The sequence below is a fragment of the Balaenoptera acutorostrata genome, chromosome 1, assembly GCF_949987535.1.
Source record: "Balaenoptera acutorostrata chromosome 1, mBalAcu1.1, whole genome shotgun sequence".
Lineage (NCBI taxonomy): Eukaryota > Metazoa > Chordata > Mammalia > Artiodactyla > Balaenopteridae > Balaenoptera > Balaenoptera acutorostrata.
In genome coordinates, this window is record NC_080064.1 from 146,434,296 (window position 1) to 146,458,026 (window position 23,731).

The following is a 23,731-nucleotide window of genomic DNA, read 5'->3' on the forward strand; positions in this document are numbered from 1 at the left end:
CCTCCAAAGATACTGAGTCCCAAACTCTGGAACCTGTGAATAGTACATACCTTATTTGGAAAAACGATCTTTGCAGTGGTGATTAAGTTAAGGATCTTGAAATGGAGAGATTATTGTAGCCCTAAATGCAATCACAAGTGTCCTCATGAGATGGAGGCAGAGGGAGATTTGACAACAGACAAAAAAGGAGAAGGCAATGTATCCACAGAGGCAGAGACTGGAGTGATGCTGTCACAGGCCAAGGAATGCCAGCAGCCACCAGAAGCTGGCAGAGGCAAGGAACGAATCCTCCCCTAGAGCCTTTGGAGGGAGTATGGCCTTGCCGACATCTTGGTTTCAGCCCAGTGAAACTGATTTTAGACTTCTGCCCTCCAAAACTGTGAGAGAACATATTTCTGTTGTTTTAAGCCACCAAGTTCCTGGTAATTGGTTACAGCAGCCTCAGGAAAGGAATCCAGTATGTGTGAGAATCCGTGAAGCACTTGCTTAAAATGCTGATTGCTACCACTACTCCCCCTCCCCCAAAAGGTTCTGATTCAGTGCGTGTGGGGTAGGACCCAGGAGTCTGCAGTGTTTAAACTGCTATCCCAGAGATGATGCCAAATGCAGGGGTCCTCGGTCCACGCTCTGAGAAGCGCTGAACAAGCTGACCTCTCAGGCCCCTGGTTCCAACCTTCTAAGCCAGCAACAGTCTGTGAGTAAAGGACTTCACCAGATGGGCAGGTCTTGGCAAGCAGAAAGAAGGGTCTGTTCCCCACATGTCCAGGATAAAACATGGTTTCTCAGGTTTCACCAGAAATTCAAGGCCAAAATGACCTTCAGAGGCTCAAGGTGACATCAGAAAGACTTGACTGTGGCCCTGGTCCCTCTGGGAGCCCCACCTGTGTTTCCTCGGCTCCATTTTCCCCTGGATTCAATGTCTCCTTCCACTAGTAAGCTCATCCAAAGTCCATGGTTACATTTTCACCAGCTCCCAAAGTTGACCCTGGTCTCACCTGGGGGGCCCCATCCTCCTTGAAAACCAGAACTATAATTCCTCCATTCAGTCAACACAGAATCCTCTCAAACACACTGGATTCCAGGAGCAATCTAGCAACTCTGTGTGGGAAAGGAAAGGAAATATTTATTTTTACTTTTGAATCTACTGCCTAATTATCTGGAGCTTGTGATTGACATCCTTGACCAATCTTTGTCTACTCAGAGCAGTCATTTCAAGCACAAATCCAACCATGTCCTTTCCAAGCCTAAAGCCCCCCAGTGGCTGTCCATTGCTCTTAGGAGAGCAAGGGGGAGGGAGGGCCTGCATGCCTACAAGACCCTCAGCAGACTGGCCCTTTGCTCACTCCCCGCCCCTCTCCCATGCCCCTCCTCCCTCTCTGCTCTCCACCTCCTGGCCTCTTTCAGATCCTGGAATGTCGTACTCTGTCCCACTTGAGGACTTTGCACCTGCTGTGCCCTCCCCCGGAAATGCCCTCCCCCCACCCCCGCTCTGCCTTCAGACCCCAAATGCCCCAGGGAAGGCTTCCTAGACCACCCCCCCCCCCATGCAAAGCCATCCCCCTCCCATATGCTCTCACAGCAGCCTGCGATGCCCTGCCCAGCATCATTTAATGAATGCCCCTCCACCCCACCAGGCTCTGATCTCCACGAGGACAATTGTGTTTGTTTTGCTCATCACCGTATTGTTGGAGCCTGCAAAGCTCCTGGAGCATAGTAGGGACTGAATAAGTATTTGCTGAATGAATAAACACCCACAGGTATAAGATGCCCAGTGGTTGGATAGATACATACCAGGTATAGTGGACCCAGCATCTTCAGGCAGGGATCCCATGGGATTGTTTTCCGTGCTTCCGTTTCTCCCCGAGCCTCCTGGAAACACTCCCTTTAGACTGACTGAAATGAACAAGCCCTTCTCCATCTAATCACAGAGTATGCACAGCTGGTAATTTTCCTTCTCCATAAGGGTCTCCTTTGGGGTTAGAAATCTCTTTCCCACCCCACCTGCCTAAATCACCTCCCTCGTCACATCCAGATGCTGCATGAATAAATTCATCCTCATCTAGGCAGACAGATCTGAGCTGCTGGGAACAGAACCCTCATTTCCCGAGCCAGGAGCCGTCCCTGCTCACCAGCCCCACCTGAGCTGACAGCCAACGTCTCCCCGTTACCCAGCCGGGCTCCCGCTGGCCCTGTCAACCTGGACAGACATCTCCCCAGCCTCACACCTCAGACACCCTACAAGAGCCACTGCCAGCTCCACCCAGGAAGCCCAGGACCCACGACAGAGGCCAATGAGGCCGGGCAGAAACACACCTGTCAGCAGCGACTAGTAAGAACTCTTCTTGGCAAACAGCGTTGGTGAATGCAGCTCAGACAGAGCACTCAGCTTATCCACAGCGGCTCCTCTCGGCCAGAAGGACAAGGCTGCATTGTGCCCTCAGCAAGGAAGACAAATCACCCCAAAGCCCAAGTGTGCTTTTCAGACAAAGTCTGCAAATCTCGTGTTCATGCAGAACCTTAACTTCAGTCTCTCTCCTGGGCCTTCCCATTTCAGAATTCTAAGGCAAGCATGGAGTGAATCCAGTGTCAAGAGGATTACAGAGTTCTCATACATTGCTGGTGGGAATGGAAAATATACAGGCACTTTGGAAAATAGTCTGGCAGTTCCTCAAAATGCTAAACACAGAGTGACAGAGTAACTTCTAGTAACATTCCACTCCAGGGAATTGAAACAGACTTGAAAACTTAAGTCCACACAAAAACTTCTACTCCAATGCTCATAAGACATTATTCACAGTAGCCAAAAAGTGGAAACAGCCCAATGTCCGTCAACGCATGAATAGACCAACAAAATGTAGTATAGCCATGCAACTGAATATTATTCAGCCATAAAAAGGAATGAAATACTGACATGTGCTACAACATGGATGACCCTGGAAAATATTATGCTAAGTGAAAGAAGCCAGTCACAAAAGACCACAAGTTGCATGCGTCTAGTTATATGAAATATCCAGAATAAGCAAGTCCACAGAAACAGAGTAGATTATTCGTTGCCAGAAACTGAGCAGAGAGGGGAACTGGGACTGACTACAAATAGGTATGAGGTTTCTTATCGGGGTGATGGAAATTTTCTGGAATTAGGTAAGAGTGATGGTTGCACAACATAGTGAATATAATGAAAAAAATCACAGAATTGTATACTTTAAAATGGTGAGTTTTTATTATGTGAATTATATCTCAATTAAAAATTTTAAATAAAAGAAAATAGTATTACAGAGAAGGTGGCCTGCTGTGATCCACACGTTCATTAGTCGTCTCTAAGTAAAAGATGGGTTCCCCGTCTGCCCAGGACAGGAAGTATCCCATCACTCCAAAGAGTGCCAGAGCTGTAAGACTGAACCCTATCTAACCAGCCCTGAGAAAACAGAAGGCTGGGAAGGCCAGATGTGTGGGCTCATCCCTCACCAGGTCTGTGGGATCGCACACCACCCCAGTCTCTCATCCCTGGCAGGAAAGGGTGGATCCGCTCGAGCCCAGCTAGGATACCAGCTGAGACTGCCCCCTAGTGGCCAACCCAGATCCTGCGGACCCACTGTGACTAATCTTGTAAAACCTTACGTTTGAATAGAGGTAGCACTTTCAAGTCCATGACCCATTAGAGAGTCACAGCAAGTCTGTGGGTAGATTGTATTGTCAGGTTAACCCAAAGTTACTCACATGGCAAACTTGACCCTAAGTCTTCTGATTTTATTTATTTATTTTGTTGTTGTTGTTTTTCAGTATTGTTTTAAATTAATTCATTTATTTATTTTTATTTTTGGCTGCTTTGTGTCTTCGTTGCTGCACGCAGGCTTTTCTCTGGTTGCGGCGAGCGGGGGCTATTCTTCATCGCAGTGTGCGGGCTTCTCATTGTGGTGGCTTCTCTTGTTGCGGAGCACGGGCTCTAGGCGCACAGGCTTCAGTAGTTGTGGTGCACGGGCTTAGCTGCTCCGTGGCATGTGGGATCTTCCCGGACCAGGGCTGGAACCCGTATCCCCTGCATTGGCAGGCAGATTCTCAACCACTGTGCCACCAGGGAAGCCCAGTCCAGCCCACTTCTAAAAGGAGGGAATTAGCCTCCACCTCTTAAAGGGAGGAGTATCAAAGAATTTGTGAGCATATTTTTAAACCACGACAGCTTGACTGTATTCTTTATTCCAGTCGTGTTCAGCTGTGCAGGTACAGGTGCAGGTGCAGGCAGAGACTAGGTGGAAAGTTGGATTAAACAGGGTTATGAACACCTGAGAACAGGAAATCTAAGAACCAGAGTCTTGATGGTACCAGGCTTTCTGAGGTCAGAAGTTGAATTCTGCTGAATGTTGGACACTCATAGCTCCCCCAGCCTCAGTATCAGGACTTGTGGCTCCTTCCACCACTGCCCTCCTGTTAGCACGCCTCTGTTCTGGTCAACCATCTATTTCTGTCTGGCTATCAGCTGGCCTCCTTGGACTGCTCATCATTTTTGCTCCAGTACAACTCTGAGTTTCCCACGGCCCATCATGTCCTCTCCAGCTCCAACTCTCTCTCTTGACTTGTCAAGTAAGTGAAACTCCCACCACTAACTAGCAAATCATTCCTTCTGTGTTTCTCAGTCCAGTTTCCCAAGAGAGAGAAAATCTAACTGGCCCCGCTCCCCTTTTGGAGCCAGGCCACATGAGTCCTATGTCACTGACCAGGTTAAGGGATTAGCTGCTGTAACCATAAAGTCCATGCTCTGTCCATACCGCTTGGAGCCCGTCACCATTCTATGCACCTGGGCTCTGATGAGCGTCACCTGCCGGCAGCCCCTCCCTGTGTCTCTCTGTTGGAAGGATGCACTGCTCTCAGGCTGTCAGAGCCCACTTTGCCAGCAGTCACGGAAGCCAGAAGTGCCTCTCTAACTGGGGCCGTCTGCCCTCCAGGGTGCTTGGTGACATACTGGAGCACAAACATATCTTTTTTTTTGGACTCTCAATTTCACTCAAAGATGTTTTTTGTAAGGCAAATTAGGTTTTTAATAAGAAACATATTTAAGGGCTTTCCTGGTGGTGCAGTGGTTAAGAATCCATCTGCCAATGCAGGGGATGCGGGTTTGAGCCCTGGTCCGGGAAGATCCCACATGCCACGGAGCAACTAAGCCCATGCGCCACAACTACTGAGCCTGAGCTCTAGAGCTCACGAGCCACAACTACTGAGCCCATGTGCCGCAACTACTGAAGCCCGCACGCCTAGAGAATGTGTTCCACAACAAGAGAAGCCACCGCAATGAGAAGCCTGCACACCGCAACGAAGAGTAGCCTCCTCTCGCCACAGCTAGAGAAAGCCCGCGCGCAGCAACAAAGACCCAACGCAGCCAAAAATAAAAATAAATTTAGTTATTTATTTATTTAAAAAAAAGAAATATATTTACGAAAATGCCAGATTCTTCCAAAGGATTTTGTATTTGCTCTTCTCCAAGTTCAAATGTCCTCATTTTAGTGGGTCAAGTTTTGAATGTGCGGGGGGGAAAATCCCATACATAAAAATATACGAAATAAAACACACCAAAAAAGGAAAGATAAACACAAAGATCAGAAGGGTTTTTCCTTCCATCTTGAAGAGGAGGGAGATGGGGTGGGAAAGGAGTAGAAGAGAGGTATACAATTTAGGTAATGTTTTCATTCTCAGGTGGGTGGTGGATACATAGGAATTCATTATACTATGAACAAGAAATGAAAGAAAGCCATGCATGGACTAATGATGAGTTTGTGTCCTAAATCAAGGATTATAATTAATCTAATTTTGAACATTAAAAGAAAAAATATTCCCACAGCAGGCGGAAGGGGAGATATTTATGGGCTGGGAATTTTGTGCAAAGAGCCTCAAATCTGATAAACCTGTGCCACAGCAGAGCTTGGCATGAAATTGGATGGAAGGAAGGTACTCACAGCCCGTCAATCATTTTTCCCTTGCAGGCCATAGGCTGCACTGGAAACTAGCCACGTTTCTCATCTCCCCCCATCCCCATCACTAGGACAAAGAAAACACTGAATTTTCCACTGGGTTTTTCAAAGGGGAGGCAAAGGAAGAAAAAAAAATCTTCATAGCTGTGTATCAGACTTCCAAATTCCAGCAGACTTTAGAGGAGCGCCCCAAGCTGAACCTGGGAGAAACCAGGTGGTAACCTGGGCACATCATAGCACTTTCTCAAGGTGGATTCCAAAACGTCGAGGTAGATCCTTCCCACGGTTACTGTTTGAACATATGTCCTATCCAGTCTTTCTCCTAAATTTCCCTTGAGTTACTTCCTTCTTCTCCATGCCCACAGCCACAACTTGAGTACAATTCTTTTTTTAAAATTAATTAATTAATTTGTTTATTTTGGCTGCGCTGGGTCTTCGCTGCAGCTCGCGGGCTCTTAGTTGCAGCACGCGGGCTCTAGGGTCTGCGGGCTCAGTGGTTGCGGTCTGCGGGCTTAGTTGCAGTATGTGGGATCTTAGTTCCCCAACCAGGGATCGAACCCGGGGGGCCCCCTACATTGGGAGCACAGAGTCTTAACCACTGGACCACCAGGGAAGCCCCTTAAGTACAATCCTTTATCCCTTCTAGCCTGGATCACGGCGATAGTCTTCCAAATTTCTCAAATCTCTCGAATCTCCAGTCTGATTGTTACTTTAAGTATTTCAATGCCCCTCATCTTGCCTTAAAGTTGACATGCCAACTCCTTGCCATGGCATCGTGGGTCTCACCACCTGGCTTCTACCACAGCCCCATTACCACAACAACCCCATCTGCCCATGCTTCCTCCATACAGAACTATGGGAAACTCCCCCAAACCTACCATGCCTTTTTACAACCCCCCATGCTCCCTCTAGCTGAAATGACACTCACCCTGTTCTCTCCCTGCTTTGCCATGACCCATCTTTCTAGATTACATTCAAATATCAATTTTCCAGAAAGGCTTCCAAGGTAAAGGCCATCCTGTGCTTTACACCGAAGTGTAATCATCGGTTTGCTTCTTGGTTCTGAATTTCCTCCACTCCTCCCATTAGAGTTAAAATTCCTTGCATGCAGGGACTGCATTTTTCATCCCTATGTCTCCACTCACCCTTCCCCCACCCCATTATCTCAAACCCCTTTCCTGTGGCCCAGTACCCAGCACATATCAGATATTCAATACATGTTTGATGAATGAATAGCTAAACATACAAGTTATATTCAGGCTTTGTATCTTGCATCCTTGGATTAGCAAAAGACAGAGTATAATTAAGCCCAGGTTGGGTAAAATTATAGGAATTTCAGTACACATGTATGCTGAGGGCTCTTATTTTATGCATAATTCTCTGAAAACGTTTGCAAGTATGACTTAAACCAAGACAATGTAAGAAGGGGTTAGGGAAGGGCTAGGGGGATCTAGACAAAATAGTAATATAAATGCAGCCAATAAGAGCCCTAGACCAAGAGTCTGTAGTGGATTCCATCCTCCGCCCTGTCCCATCCTCATGGTGACCTGGAGAAGTCATTTTTCTCCCAGGTCTTCCTTTGCTCACCAGACACAGAGGACACGGGGGGCACAGAGCACAGCTCCACTATGCGCTCAACCAAGCTATATGTGTCCGGAGGTGAGCGGCTCCCGGGCAAGCTGAACGCAGCCATCAGCCCTGGAGCTGGGACAAGCCGTGCCAGGGGAAGGTGAGGGGCGCTCCTTTGCGGTTACTGCGCACTCACGCACGCACACTGCACAGCACTGCCCTGCACGTCAGGGCCCTGACTGAGCCCTTTACTTGCATCATCCTCTGTTTCAGCAACAACAACGTTGTGCAGTAGCAACTCTCATCCACCACGTTTTACAGATGTGGAAACTGAGTTTCATCACACAGTTCATAAATAGCAGAACCAGGACTTGGCAGCAGGTTTGTCTTACCTAAAAGCCCATGCTCTTCTCCGGGATACCATATTGACACTGTTTAAAGGGACAAATGATCACTTGGAAACATGCAGAATGAACGCTGGAGTTGAACTTGGCAGAGGATGCTTTCTTGTCCCAGACAGACCCCACCCACAGGGACTGCCAGGTTCCCGTCGCTAGTGGGAGGTGAGACTCTTTACACAGCAGGTAACAAGGGCCAGGAGGTCCAGAGCGAGCCCAGCTCCTCCCTGCAGCCATGGCGGGGACGTGGTTTCTCAGATCAGCTGAGATTCTATCTAGCTGAAATTAGAGCTGCAAGCAGCAACCGTCAGTGGCAAGGCATTTTTAAAGGTATCAAAGCCAAGGTGTTCTGACTCCAGCAGCTGGTGGTCTCTGCTGCCCCCTAGATCCCTGTCTCATCCCAACCCGCCCTGTGGATTCATTTAAAACCAAGTGCCTGGTGTAACAGTGTCTGCGTAGTAACACTCTTTTCCTGTTTCGCTCCTCAGAGGGTGGTAGCTAGCTGGTTTTTCCAAAAACACTTATAAAGACTATTTTAAACATATTTATAAGCAACTATGGCATTCTGAGAATTGAGAAAGGGAAAGAATCATGCATTCATCCTGCCTTTCCAGTATGGACTGTATTTCAGGGTAAGTAGTTGATAAGGCAATGCCTTTCCGTATAGAAGAATTGCAACTAGTAATAGAACAAATAACAGAATTAGAAGAGTCACCATTTTGCAACCTTTGAAGAAATAATGGGCTTAAGCAGCCACCAATGCATGATAAAACTATTAGATGAAAAGTTAATTAGAAACTTTATAATGGATGGATCAGGCTGACAATACCTAAACGCATTTATCCATCTGCACATCACTAAAAATGTGAGATTATTGATTTCTTACATGATATCCTGGGATATACAACACAAGTCCACCCGTGAAGAATTCTATCCTCTCCCTAAAACTGAACTTAAATCTGATAAAACCTCTAGATCTAATTGCCATTTTAGAGAAAATCAAAGATTAGGGGGGGCTTCCCTGGTGGCACAGTGGTTGAGAGTCTGCCTGCCAATGCAGGGGACCCGGGTTCGAGCCCTGGTCTGGGAAGATCCCACATGCCACGGAGCGACTGGGCCCGTGAGCCACAACTGCTGAGCCTGTGCGTCTGGAGCCTGTGCTCCGCAACAAGAGAGGCCGCGACGGTGAGAGGCCCGTGCACCGCGATGAAGAGTGGCCCCCGCTCACCACAACTAGAGAAAGCCCTCGCACAGAAACTAAGACCCAACACAGCCAGCAATCAATCAATCAATTAAAAAAAAAAATTAGGCACTTTCTCAATGTCCGTACTATTGACATTTTGGACCACATAATCCTTTGTTGGGTAGAGCTATTCTGTGCATTATAGGATATTTAGTAACATCCCTGGCCTCAACTTACTAGATATCAGTAGCATCCCTGCAGTCATGACAACCAAAAATGTCCAGACATTGCCAAATATTCCCTAGGTGGCAAAATCACCCCCAGGTAAGCACCACTGAGTTAGAGATACATGTTAAATGACACCGTGAGGATACAATCAGCCTGCTTCCAAATGTGAGAAAGTCTACAGGACAAATGATCCACTTTCTTCAAAAAATAAATGCCATGGGGGAAAAAAAAGGAGTGAAGGCATGTTATAGATCTAAATGTAGTTAAATTCACCAATCAAATGCAATGTTTGAGCCTTCTTTAGACCCCAATTTGAACAATATGTAAAAAAACATTTTGGAGACAACTGAGGAAAACTGAACATAAGATTGGTACTATATGATAGTAAGAAATTATCATTAATTTTGTTGGGTATGATAAGATACTGTAGATATATTTTTATTGTACATATATACTTTAAAATATATATATTTAACTCCTTAACAGATAAACACTCACACAAAAGTATTTTCAATTAAAATTATATTTTTCTGTTTTTTGACTTAAAATATTCAACAAAGAAAGAAAGAACCAGCAGAGATGAGTAAATAAAACAAGAAATTAGGAAAGTTGATCGGGCTTCCCTGGTGGCACAGTGGTTGAGAATCTGCCTGCCAATGCAGGGGACACGGGTTCGAGCCCTGGTCCGGGAGGATTCCACGTGCCGCGGAGCAACTAGGCCCGTGAGCCACAACTGCTGAGCCTGCGCGTCTGGAGCCAGTGCTCCACAACAAGAGAGGCCGCGATAGTGAGAGGCCCGTGCACCGCGATGAAGAGTGGCCCCCACTTGCCGCAACTAGAGAAAGCCCTCGCACAGAAACGAAGACCCAACACAGCCATAAATAAATAAATAAATTTATAAAAAGAAAAAAGGTGATCATTGTTGAAGCTGATGATGAGTACAAGAGAGCTCATTCTGCTTCTCTCTTTTTTTTTTTAAACATCTTTATTGAAGTATAATTGCTTTACAATGGTGTCTTAGTTTCTGCTGTATAACAAAGTGAATCAGCTACACATATACACACGTTCCCATATCTCCTCCCTCCCGCATGCTTCTCTTTTTACTTTTGTGTAGGTTTTACATGTTCCATAACAAAATGGTAAAAATAGAATAAAATAAAAGCAAAAGGTCTTTTGCTTCTAGTAATAGTAGGTCAGGTTATTCAAAACGATCCTCCCACTAAGGACAAAAAAAAAAAAAAAAACCGGATGAAGGTGTTTAAATTTAAGAGCATTAAAAGCTAATGAGGGGGGACTTCCCTGGTGGCGCAATGATTAAGAATCCGCCTGCCAATGCAGGGGACACGGGTTTGAGCCCTGGTCCAGGAAGATCCCACATGCCGCAGAGCAACTAAGCCCATGCGCCACAACTACTGAAGCCCACGCACCTAGAGCCTGTGCTCCACAACAAGAGAAGCCACTGCAATGAGAAGCCTGCGCACCGCAATGAAGAGTAGCCCCCGCTCGCCACAACTAGAGAAATGCCACGTGCAGCAACGAGGACACAACGCAGCCAAAAATAAATAAATAAATTTTTTTAAAAAGAAATACTGCTCTAAACAATGCATAGCTTTCCACTGAAACATGAATTCTTCCATATTAGCACAGAGATGGAGAGGAAGGGACGACCGCACTCCTTGGCACACACCCATTCCTGTGTATGAGCCAAGAATCTCACGCTACCTCTTCAACGAGCAGAATGGTCACAGTGGCCCCGAACACAGGCAGTGTTCTAAAGGCTTTAGCAATATGGACTCCGTCCTCCCAGTTAAAAGTGAGTTTCAGATAAATAGCAAATAGAGAAGAAGAAATTTTCCTCCACCCTTCTATGTTCTTCCGGCTGGTCTAAAAATTAAATTGACATGAGGCAGGTTAACAAAAGAAAATCAAATAAAAGTTGAATACCATGTATACATGGGAGAGATCCAGGAAAACTGAGTAACTTGCCAAATTGGCTGAAGCCCTCTCCTTAAACACCATCTTCAGCTAAAGACAAATGAGGATGTTGGTGGTAGGGGTTTGGGACTTCAAAGGGGAAGAAGACAATTGACTTGGAGATGGAAAAGCAAATATTTGGTAAATAGATGTTTGCTGGGCCAGGTGGAGGCAATGGGACACAGAGAGGAATCTGGTCTCTAGGCCCTGCAGTTTTCCCCACCACACTGAGCCCATATTCTTTGCACATATCTCTGGTGATGGCTCTCTTCTGGAAACAGGCCCTTTATCTAAATTCTTTAGGCAGTTACCGGTAAGGTCAAAGCTTCTTCCTGAGTCTTTTGGGCCTTGACTGTTTTCAGCTCAAAATAATCCGCATGCCAGAGAGATATGTTGGGGTGGCAAATTTTGCTCCCCTACGTAGGAAACAATTTTTTAGTTTAAGTATGCCCCCGTGCAATATTTGGGATATACTTATACTAAAAATCATTAGTGTTTACCTGAAAATCAAATTTAACTGGGTGTGTTACCAAACACAAGTTCATGTGCCCGACACACAGTGAGCCCAAACAAACCGAAACATCAGAGTTTGGAGCAGAGAAAGGTTTATTGCAGGGCTATGCAAGAAGGCTGTCTCGTGCTTAAAATACCCCGAACTTCTCCAAGTTCAGCAAAGCACTTTTAAAGGCAAGATGAGGGAGGGGCGTGGTTAGTTGTTGCAAACTTCTTGGTGTTGGAATCCTTCCTTCTTGTAGCTGTTCATGTTGGTCAGGTCAAGATGTTCCTGTAAACCTCCAATGAAACAAAAGTTATTCTCTGTTCTGCAACTTTGTATCTCTATATGAATGTACTCTTAAAGGTCAGAGCCCTGAGAATAGGCTATCCTGTATATTTCAGGCTGTAGATAACATTCTTTTACAAAAGGTTCAGAGCCAGCATGACTAAACACAGGCAACAAAACAGATCTAATATGGAGTCAGATTTGTTCTTCCCTATTACAGGTGGATGTATTTTTATTTGCCAAATCTGGCCACCCTATCTGTGATCATATAGCTAACCAGTAGCAGTGTGTAGCATCACGATTGTAACACGCCTCTGGTGACTTAGAATCCCTGTTCTGCCTCTAATTAGTTGGGCGACATTGGATGATGTCATTGAACCTCTCTGATGCTCAGTTTTCCCATCTGTCAAATGGGGACTATAGCGGAGGGACACCTTCCCACAGAGTTAATTTAGTCCCCTGGAGCTCTCTCCCCGACCTTCTGACTCACAGGGTGTGTTCTGGAGAGTCAGGACAGCCCCAGCCTCGGGTTTCACCCAGCCTTCCTCCCCAACAAGTGGGAAGTCGTCTATCGGGGTTGAGTTTGAGCCCCCACTTTTCCACCAGGACGCCCAGGTGCGCGGCGCGGGCCGGCTCGGCCATCCCAGGCGCCGGCCGCAGGTGGCAGCACCGGCCCCGTGGGCCGCCGCCGCCGTCCTCCCGCCGGCGCTGTGCAGGCCGGCGGCCGGCAGGGTCCAGGGCCCGGCGCCGAGCTGGCCGGGAGCGGCCAGGCCACGCCCCGAGGCGCGGAGGGCGCTGCCCTGCCGGGTGAATCATCGCCCGCGGCGGCCGCTCGCAGTCCCGCTGCCGCGCGCCGAACCCTGACCGCGCCCCTGCGGAGCGCCGCGCCGAGCAGCCGCTGAGACCCACGCTCGCTCGCTGGGCGGCAGCGCGGGCACCGGGCCGACCATGGCGGGCATCGCATTCAAGCTGGCGAAGGACCGGGAGGCGGCCGAGGGGCTGGGCTCGCACGAGAGGGCCTTCAAGTACCTCAGCCAGGACTACGCGGCGCTGCGGGACGAGTGGCTGGAGGCCGGGGCGCTCTTCCAGGACCCGTCCTTCCCGGCCCTCCCGTCTTCCCTGGGCTTCAAGGAGTTGGGACCCTACTCCAGCAAGACCCGGGGCATCGAGTGGAAGCGGCCCACGGTAGGCAGCGCGCCCGCGGCGGGATGCGGGGCGGGCGGGGCGCGGAAACCGGAGGCGCAGCGACCGGGCCTCGCGGCAGCCGAGAACCAGGCCCAGCGCGCGGGGAGCCCGGGGAGCGCGCAGAGCCGAGCCCCGCAGCCGGGAGCCCCGTCCCCGCGCTGCCCAGCCGGGGACTCTGCAGGCGCGGGGTCGGGGGAAGCTCCGCGGTCGCCCGTGTCCCCTCTGCCACCCACGGCGCCCGCAGGACGGGCCGAAGTGCACGCTGCCCGTAAATCCCACTAGCAGGCCCGCCAGCAAAAACTCACAAAAACTCGGTTGATATAGGGGGACCTGGACAAAACTTCTTGGACTCCGGTGGGGAGAGAGTCTGCGGAGAAGGGAGGCGGGGTGCCGAGGTGGGGTGTGGGGTGAGTGGGACACTATCTAACCGGGAAAAGTCAGTCTCTAACTCGGTTAGGCTGCTTCAGGAAGGGAGAAAGTCCACGCCTGGCCTGGTCCTTTGTGACTAAGGATTGTCTCGTGCAGCGATGGTTAGATTTATCCAGTCGGGGTTTCCTGTTTGTTTTTCCAAAGGGGGCCGACCTCCCCGTAACATTTACCCTGGTGATTATCAAAAGCACAGGGGAGATGCATTCAGGAGCCAGTTCCTCCTCCTCACCCACCCTCCCAGAATCCTCACCCCGGCGTCTCAGGGGCCCCTCGGTGTTCCCTTATCCTGCCCCCCTGGGTCTCTCCCCTCCTTGCCCTGGCAGGCCTTGGAACAGTTTCCTTCCTGATCCATTTGTCCATCCTGTTTCCCCTGGAACCCCTCCTGGCCCCATGTCCTGTGGGACACCTCACCGATCTTCCCCCGCCAAACCTCAAGGAGGCTTCCTGGGAAATATAGCCTCTAGATTCCTGTTAGGGAAATAAACATTCCTGCCCTGCTCCCACTCCTCTGAGCCCCTCACCCCCACCCGCTAGTCACCTTCTGTTACCCCAAACCCAGCCCGTAAGCAGCAAGTTCAGTAGGAAGTGTCCTTGGCCTGGAGCACTTGAGTTCACTTCTTGCTAACCTGCATGAGCCGTTTAACCTCCCTGCCTCCACTTCTTCATCTAAAAGAAGAGGTGATGCCTAAATAGTTTCCTCTCCCCACTGGCTCACCAGGCCCAGCACCTTTTAGTTTCTCAAGGGCACCCAGCTCTTTCCTGCCTCACCTGCCAGGGATGCTCTTTCCTGGTTTTCTGGAGTCTGGCTCACTTACTCTTTGGGACTTAGTTAGATGTCACCTCCCCAAAGAGATCTTTCCTGACCATTCTTAGCAGCCCCCTTCTCATCTTGGTATTCTTTATCACTGAACCCTGCTAATTTCCTTCATAGCATTTTCACAACTTATAAATATAATTACAGATATTTGTTTGTCCTTCCTAGTGAACTGCAGGGACCATGTGTGTATTGTGCACCAGTCTATGCCCAGTGCATTCAGAGTATGCATTCATTCGTTCATTCATTCATTTAACAATACTTATTGAGTGCCTGTAATATGTCAGGCAGTGTCTTAAATGCTTGGGATACATCTGTGAACAAAGACTGTGACCATTTGTGGAATGAGTGAATGAATGAATGCAGGACTGTAATGAGCCTCAAAGAGAATTACAGCTGTGAAAGTGGTAAACGAGAAGGTATTCGCCTTACATTTGTATAGCACTTTACAGTTTAGAAAGTGAATTTACATACTTCTTTGCTTATTCTTTCATTCACTCAATAAGCGTATATTGAACACCTGCTGTATGCCAGGCACAGTGCATATGGTTTCTGCCTCTGAAGGCTTTAGGGGCTAGTGAGGGGACACGGACAGGTCACCCAACAGTTGGAAATGCCTGTAGGACTTCCAGATGGGAAAATAGAGATCCGAGGCCATTTTAGGGCCCCAGATTAGGGCGGGACAGGGTGTGCACTGCACAACCAAGGGGGAGGGTAGCTGTTATTGTCCCATTCAGCAGTTGAAGAAATTGAGGCTGGGGAAGGTGAACTATTCGCTCATACAGGTGTCTGGGGTGGAGCCAGGACTGTGTCCAGCCTGTGGGTGTCAATAGCCACAGCTCACAGCCGCCCTCTCTGCCTTCTCAAACACAGCTGTGGTTCGGGTCAGGCAAGGCAAACAGACACGTGTCCACTGGATCTACACAGAAGCAAGTCATTGGTAACTGTAACAGAGCAATTGCAATGGCATAGAATTGCAATGGGGTAGAAGCCGGATGGCTGTAGACCCGAAGTAAGGAACCAGAAATGAAGAGCGTGCCCAGCTAATTCCAGAAGGGTGCCTGTGAAAGGAGAGGAGGAAAAGTGTCAGGGAGAGTGGGACCTGGGGCTTGACAGGCTGGTTTTCAGATGAGAGCAATTGGAATGTGTTACATGTCAAGTCCCAGAGAGAAAAGCAGGGGGGAGACGGTGAAACAGAGCCACAAGGAAGTGAGAGTAAGGTTGCAGGAGCGAGGCAGGGGAGCAGGCCAGCCCTGGAGCGGGGGCTGCTCCTCAGAGGGGGCTTCCCGGCACTGGCCACAGAGGGCTTGGGGCTGGGAAGGAGGCTGAAGAGCACGTGGCTGAAGTCACTGTGGGCTGGCGCAGAGGCACAGCGAGGAAAAAGCCGACACCATCCGAGGGTGACCCCAGTCAGGTGGGAGCGAGGGCAGGTGTGTGAGTCCCCACCTTACCCTGAAACATCTAAGGCCTCTGAGTGGTTTCTGATTTGTTTACACTCAGCTGGCTGAACTCAGCCTCAAACCTGCATCTCCTGCCTCAAGTTCAGTGATTATGATCAACTCCTCCAGTAATAATTAATAGTAGGTGACTTTTATAGAGCGCTTATCAAGGCACGTGTACGTAGTCATCTCATTTACCCCTCAGAACAACCTGATGTGGTAGGTTCACTTGTCAGCACCATCCCCATTATTACAGATGAGGAAACTGAGGCTTAAGGAGGTGAAGTAACTTGCCAGGGTCATAGAACCCATTTAAGAAGTGACAGAGCCAGAATTCAAACCCAGGTTGTCTGACTCCAAAGCCCAAGCCCTCAACCCCTTTCCTGGGACTGTTAAGTTCCGTATTTAATTCCGTGCCCTGTATGTTGTGTACAAGTTTCAATTTCCTGAAGCATCTCTAAGGGCCACTCTAAACTTTGCCTTCTTTGGAGAGGGTGCCAAAGGTGTGAGGAAGCTTCTCAAACATAATGGAAAAATCCTTCTGGGGTAAGTGCCTGGCACACTGAGGATTATCAGTATGACTTTTGGGCTCCCAGCACCAAACCCAGTCTCTTCCATCAGCAGGATAAGTGTTTGGCTGGCAGGCCTTGGGCAAAGCTGGCTTCATGTGCCTCAGCAGAAAAGCATTCTCACTGTCCCTGTCATTCCCCCAAACAGACCGACCTGAACAGGGAAGGGACAGTGCAGAGGCATGAAAGGAGCGTGTTCTGCGGCGGATTCCAAAAGAGCCTCTACAGCCTAAGCTGGGGTGGCCAGGGGCTAGATCCAGGCCTCGCCCGAGAAGAGCTTCTGCTTGGCAGGGAGGGGGGTGGAGGGATGCGTGCAGGGGGCTGGGCGCTATGGGGTGGAGCTCTTACGAACCAAGGGGTCCAGGCCGAGGGAAGCCCAGATTTATGCCCTGACTTCCTCTGTGGTTTTGGGGTGGGGCTCTTCAGAATCAGGAAGCACACTCAGAGAGGGCTGCAGAAGGGCCAGCACTGTTCAAGGCTGGCTTCCAGCAGGCGACTGGTGGGACAGCCCTTGAAGACTTGTTAGTAATCCATTAGGGGCAGGGCAGGAGGGAAAGACTATATGGTTTACACTGGTGAGTTCAAATCCCAGTGCCATCTACAGCTTACGAGCAGTGTATCTTGGGACATGTGGCTTTATCTCTTAGCCTGTTTCCCCACCTGTGAAATGGGGTCGGTGTCCATCTGTGTTCCCGAGAGGGCTGCCTGAGATAAAGTACCACACACAGTATTGACACACAGCAGGCTCATGGTATGTGGACCCCCAAGTATCATGGCCTATGGACGAATCCAGAAGGCTAGATACCGTCCCCTGCCCTCAAGAAGCGTGTGAGTGTTAGGAAGACAGACTGGTACCCAGCACCACCACACAGCACACAACTAGCTGCTAAATTGCAGAGTGCACATAACTCTGGGATTCGGGATCAAAAGGATGGGTGAGGGCCGGACTGTGAAGGAGGGCTTCGTGGAGTTGGTGGCAGTGGGTCTTGAGATACAGTAAGATGTGGAAAAGGAGAGAAGCGGGTGGGAGAGGGAGGAATTCGATGCAGGAACAGAGAAGAGGGACCGGCATAGTGGGCAGGGCAGCTCCAGAGCGTGGACCGTCTCAAGGCCCCCAGAGGAGGCTGGACTTGGCGCTGCCCCGGCCCTAGGAAGTAGCGTGATGAAGTGGGCTCTAGGCAGTGTGGAGCGTTGGGGTCCAGTGGAGCAGTCGGGGTCCCACGGCAGTCTAACTGTAACTGCATAGCTTTCCCTAGAGGGGAGGGGAAGGGGCGGAGGGGGTCCGATGCACCTTCTGGGAACCGAGGTGTCCTGACTACAGAAGCACACGTCAGGTGGGTTGACAGCACTTTGTGGGTCTCGTTTCCAGGAGATCTGCGATGATCCCCAATTTATTACTGGAGGAGCCACTCGCACAGACATCTGCCAAGGAGCCCTGGGTAAGTGATGGCATCTCAAACAGGCTACGGGGGCTTGTCAGAAAGGCTGTGGATAGAAGGGGTGAGGGCTGACCTATGGCTCCGCTCCCTTGCCAAAGAGTTTGGCAATTTCCAGTTCTAGAAGCTTCCTGGAATGTCTTGTCCCCTGAGGACCCCGTGCTGCGGCAGACAAATGCACAGATGTGCAGTGAGGCCTCCTGTGTCCCCTGCACTGGGCTAGTTGTTGAAGTTACAAAGACACTCCCACTAGAAGACGGAGGAGCTCCTGGATCTCAGGCACCCTTGGTGTCTGTATGTCCCGGGGCCAGTGTTGCTAGTGGCCCGCGGAACAGTCAGGCTCTGGGCTGAGGGCCAGCTGGGAGGACTAGCCCAGGCCCGGTTGCAGCACTGAGACGTCAGCTCTCTGGGGTTCAGGGATGGGATGGTGACTCAGTGTGTGGAGGAGGAGGAAACCCTAACACTCACTGCTGGGAGGAAGTTAACGCACCAGGGCATTCTCAGTGTTTGCAGGCCAAGCTCACCATGGTATCACAACAGTGAACGTGGTGCTTATTGTCACAGAGGCAATTGAAATGTTCATTTAAGTAAGTTTAACTGGAGTAGCTGAATCGTGAGGGTCTGAAACTTTGCTCTGTGTCGCTGAGCTCTGATTTTCTGGACATAGTGCCTGCTGAGATTGAAACCTGCTCCAGCTTTGGCATGAAAGCCCCCAAGTTTTCTTTAATTTATTTTATTGAAGTAAAGTTGATTTACAATGTTGTGTTAATTTCTGCTGTACAGCAAAGTGATTCAGTTATACATATATCCTTTTTCATATTCTTTTCCATTATGGTTTATCATAAGATATTGAATATAGTTCCCTGTGCTATACAGTAGGACCCTGTTGTTTATTGCTATACAGAACCCGAGGTTTCTGCAAAGAAGTCTTCACGATGGGGCCTGGGACCACTATTTAAGATTCTCATAGAATCCACGCTCATTTTTTTTTACTCATAATAGATATGGGCCTATGATCGCTGGAGCAGATTATTTGCTGCAAATAACCAAAAACTTGTTTCAAGCCGTCAGCTTCAACTTGCTTTCCAGACTAGTCTATCAGTAACAAAATTAATCATCTTGAATTGGACCTTCTTTCCTGGCCCACCCAGCAGAGGTTCTGTCCTGGGAGTGACTTGTTTGAGGTCATCCAACAGCTGAAGTGAGGGCCTGGAATGCAAATACAGACAGTCTGTGTGTTTAACCCCTGAGCTAGGCTCCCCAGAAGGGGTATGGAAAGTTTTCAGTCTCTGAGGGATGTCAGGGCGTTTGTGTGAATCGTTAGGACAGGCACACTGGGAGCCCCTTGTGAAATGGGTCTCAGAGAGCATGTCCCAGGGCTGGGCGTGCAAACACCGCTCTCTGAGCTCAGCCTCTGTGTGCAAATTCCTGAGATGCCAGAGCACATTCTTGCCCACAGAAAACATACCTCCCATTTCCCACCTTCTCTCCCCCACAAAAGAGAGATGCCCAGGGGGCCTAGGGCACCTAGGTGGGTGCTCCAGGAAAATCCATTGGTGAGAGAAAATGGAAGTTAACAGGGCTAGAAGTTGATGGAGACTTTGACCAACCATGGGGGCTTTAGGAAACCTGGAAACAAAAATGCCAACTGTCATACCTGGGCTAAATTCCACATCTAGACTAAACATCTACTTTAAAGTTTAATGACATCTTAAGGGCCAAATTGCAAGATTTAAGTCCTGGTTAAATACTGTCAGGCCATTTGGAGAGGAGACCCGCAAAGCTTACATTCCTGGGGTAAAAATCCCTATGATATGCACCAAATCAAATAGAAACAAGATTAAGTGTAAGTCCTTTAAAACATTTCTCAGTAATCATGTCTGTAATTTCTAAGGTTTTTTTTTTTTTACACCACATTGGCCATTTTGTTCCCTTGGCCTTTTATTTTGGAGGATCTGGGTTTGACTGCGATCTGTGAAATGTGGTGGACTGAATTCTCGCTCTGATTCTGGCATCCGGACACAGGGTGGGCATGGGGTGGTGACTGTCACCAGGTCCCAGCAGGTTCAGAAGCATCAGGAACAGGGGGGCCGCGGCAGTGACACCTGGCCACACGACCAGAGATACGAGTCAAGGCTCAGCTCTTAGTTGGCAGACCGTGGACACGTCATCATTTGGAACCTCAGTCTCTTCTAAAAATGGGAGTGGGGGGGGGGAGAGTCAACGGGGTGACTTCAGAGATCCCCTGCGATGGGGCAGTCAGCTATTCTAGAGTTGTTCCTCATGCCTGACACTGAGTGTAAATCTTGTGCTAGAGAATCAAAGCACCGCGGCCAGATTTCTTATCTCAGAGGAGGAATGATAACAGCCCCTATCACTGTATAACAGTATGCAACTCATGGAGCATTTTCATTGCATTGTCTCGTGTAATCATCCAAGTAAATATTTTCAGCCTCACTCTGCAGATAAGAAAACTGAGGCAGGTGGTGGGGAGCCCATGCAAGGCCACAAAGCTAAAAATTGCCAACGGAAAGAACCCTGATCTGATTTTCAAGCTTTCCACACTCTTCTCATTCCCATCACAAGTGGCCATGAGGCTATGTTGAGGGATTATGGAGGTAAAATTCTCAAAGCAAAATTTATTTTCCTCCCTGTACTTTCTACCCTGAGACTCACTCAGTTCACCAATGAACCTGGGCGGGGCCCATCCTGGGACTTGTACATTTCTCAGCCTCCTGCCTCACTTCACAGGGCTGCCCAGCAATGGTTAATCCACCAGCTCCCACCCACTTTCCCAGAGGGTCAGCTGGAAGCCTCACCAAAGTAATTCCAACCATGTTTGCAGAACTGCTCTGACGTGAGCCATCTGCTTTGCAGACCTTGGTTGTGCTCAGCATTGAGTCAGTGAAGAAAAATCTGCCCATCTGGAGGAAGGGCTGGAGACCAAGGCTGAGCCTCGGCCAGGCTGGCCCTACAGCTAAATATGGCTCTGGAGTTGCTGCTCTCAGCCTCTTCTTACAGGTGATGGCCATGGAGTGGCCCCAGGAGCCCAGGAGATCCCAGAGCTGAGCTCCTCCTACCTTTGGTTTTCACTGGGCCACTGCTGGGCTTTAACCACTGCCCCCTCATAGCCCCCTATGGGCCCCACAGCCTTCAGAGCTCTCAGAGGAAGGTAGCTGCCCTGGCCAGGTGCTCCCATAGGCCCTCGGCTTCCTGGGGGAAGTCTCGAGGCTGCCAACGCTGTCAGAGCTGTTGAAACCGCACAGCCCCGTGTCTTTGTAACCTGGCCTCTCAGAGGTGGGTCACCCTGCCTCTACCCCTAAAGGTCACGTGGGCCCCCAAACACTGGGAGATGTTTGGCTACAGGGTGCCCCTCCCCACAGCCCTGCTCAGCAGAGAGTGGGGAAGGGCAGGGCCAGTGGGAAAAGCGTGCAGGAAGGAGGTTTCCAGTTCCTGCTTCCTCCCCTGCTTACTAGCCTGGGTGACTTTGGGCAGGTGACCCAAGCTCTCTGAGCCTCAGTTTCCTCTTCTATAAAATGGGAATAATGATAATACTCCTTCCCCAGGGCTGTGATGAAAAATGCGATTAATATAGGCAAACACGTTGGCAAATTGTAGAATTCTGAACAAATTCAACCTCTCCCTATTTTCCCATTTTTAAATACTGTAAATAACTTTTTAAATGATTCTTAAATTATAATTTTTTTTCAGTGTCTACAACCAATTTTATTTTAATATAATCTAAACACATACCCTTTAGAAAATACCAAGAAAAATTTATGTACAAGAGTTGATGCTATTGCATTTGGATAAAGCTGGCAAGTTCTTGCTACTAGCATAGCCCAGGAAACACCACCGAGGAAATCTAATATATTGGAATAGGTGTTGTGGTGTTTGGCCCACAGTTTGATAGCTCTCAGGGTTAACCTGAGAAGTTGTCAATGTTTGGTACTAGATGTACAGTTTCATCGGTTACCCTGCAACCATTAAGACTTCTTACGCATCTTATATATAAATTTTTAAGCAGACTGTCATCTCTTAAGCCCAAGTCTCCTGGAATAGTCTGCAGTGCTAATCCTGCAAACAAAATATCAATCTCTATCCCATCAAAACACAGTTTGATAACTGGTACAAATGCTTCTTCAACAGCTCTTAAATCTTTTACTTCTTCCTGTAATTTCAACTTATGATAGAATGAGGTGAAAAAATCACTTCGATCAACATGTCTTGATGTGCAGCACACAACGCATCAATATCGGCACCTTTTGTATGTACTCCTAATCTCTAAGATCCAAATGTAAAAATTTTTCCACCACCATTTTCAATTACAGATTGTGGAAGATTCTCGCTTTCACTGATTTCTGGTATCCACTCTTTTACCAGGTTATTTAATTTTCCCCAAATTAAAATCCTGCGCTGCAGTTCCTCTTCCTCTTCAAAAACGCCAAAGGGCTTCAGAGTCTCAATTAGTTTCTGTGTACGTAGGCAGTCAGTCTCCTTGGGGGCTGCTAAGCTAATGGGAGAGGTAATGCCATGGTGCTTCTGTGGCGGCTGTGTTTGCTGTGATCCCTGCGTTGTAACTGGAAACCGCATGGTCCTGCGCGGGCACTGCCCAGTAACCCGCCCCCCGCTGCCGCCCTGGGCATGACCCACTGAGACGGGGGTGAGGGGTGCCTGCCTCAGCCGTGGGTCCAACCCCCTTAAATTATAATTTTTAAAAGCCATTTTAATAGGTGCCTTTTAAACATTTTAATAGACTTTGTTAGCACAGTTTTAGGTTTACAGAAAAATTGAGATGATAGTACAGAGAATTCCATACACACCAGCCCAGTTCCCCCTACTGGTAACTTCTTACATTATTAAGTGTGGGACATTTGCTACAGTTAATGAACCAGTATTGATACATTATCATTAACTAAAGTCCATACTTTAGCTTTCTTTAGTTTTTACTTAAGGTCCTTTTTCTGTCCCAGGATCCCATCCAGGACACCACATTACATTTAGTTGTCATGTCTCCTAAGGCTCTTCTTGGCTGTGACAGTTTCTCAGCCTGTTTTGGATGACCTTGTCACTTTTCAGGAGTACTGGTCCGGGATTTTGTAGGATGCCCCTCTATTGGAATTTGTAGGTGCCTTTTTAAAAAAGAGTGCTTGTAGTTAAAAAAAAAAAAAAAAAAAAAAGAACTAGAAAATAGGTGTTGACTGGTTTGGTGGTGAAAATAAATATATTTTTTCCTTTTTCTTAAAACAATGGCTTCACCGCCAGCCCCAGCACCGCCCTCACCGCCCTCGACCCCATTGGCTTCTCCCAGCTCCTGGGGCAGATGTGTGCGGTCCGTGAGTCCTCCTGTCCTCTCCCCGGTGGCTCTTCTGGTTATAAATGCTTTTTCTTTTTTTTCTTTTTTTTTTTAAACAGATGATTCCTTTTTTTTTTTAATTTATTTTATTTATTTATGGCTGTGTTGGGTCATATCCTCCTAGCTCTATCCAGGGGGTCTTTCCCTTCTGGTTCTGGGATCACCTGGAGGCCCCACGGGGCTATGGGTGCCTGTGGAGCTGTGCCTGGGATCTGGGAAGGCCAGCCAAGGCGCTCCTCCCCCTCTAACCTCCGTGGTGGGTCAGCACATCAGCCCAGCCGCAGCCTTACTTGGGACCCGTCAGCACCCAGTTCTCACCCAACGGGCCAGCGCTCCCGGTGGGCAGGCACCCTGCAGCGGGCTTGTGCACCTCCTCCTAGCTCAGTGCTGGCAGAGAGAGCCCCAGGACA

At 48.8% G+C, this 23,731-nt stretch overlaps 2 protein-coding genes and 1 pseudogene across 3 annotated transcripts in view; 1 reads left to right on the top strand and 2 right to left on the bottom strand.

Annotated features, from left to right (window-relative positions):
• The window catches only part of EDEM3 (ER degradation enhancing alpha-mannosidase like protein 3), a 422,356-nt gene that overhangs the window by 210,644 nt on the left and 187,981 nt on the right, over nucleotides 1-23,731 (bottom strand). The gene's annotated exons all lie outside the window — the stretch shown is intronic.
• Nucleotides 12,887-23,731, top strand: part of LOC114236278 (calpain-2 catalytic subunit-like) — a 44,451-nt gene continuing 33,606 nt past the window's right edge. The window contains exons 1-2 of the mRNA XM_057531033.1: nucleotides 12,887-13,278; nucleotides 17,899-17,968. Coding sequence (XP_057387016.1) covers nucleotides 13,042-13,278; nucleotides 17,899-17,968 — 307 coding nt within the window. The 5' untranslated portion in view covers nucleotides 12,887-13,041. The remainder of the gene's footprint in view (nucleotides 13,279-17,898; nucleotides 17,969-23,731) is intronic.
• On the bottom strand, nucleotides 21,626-22,558 carry LOC130705043 (poly(A) polymerase alpha-like; annotated as a pseudogene).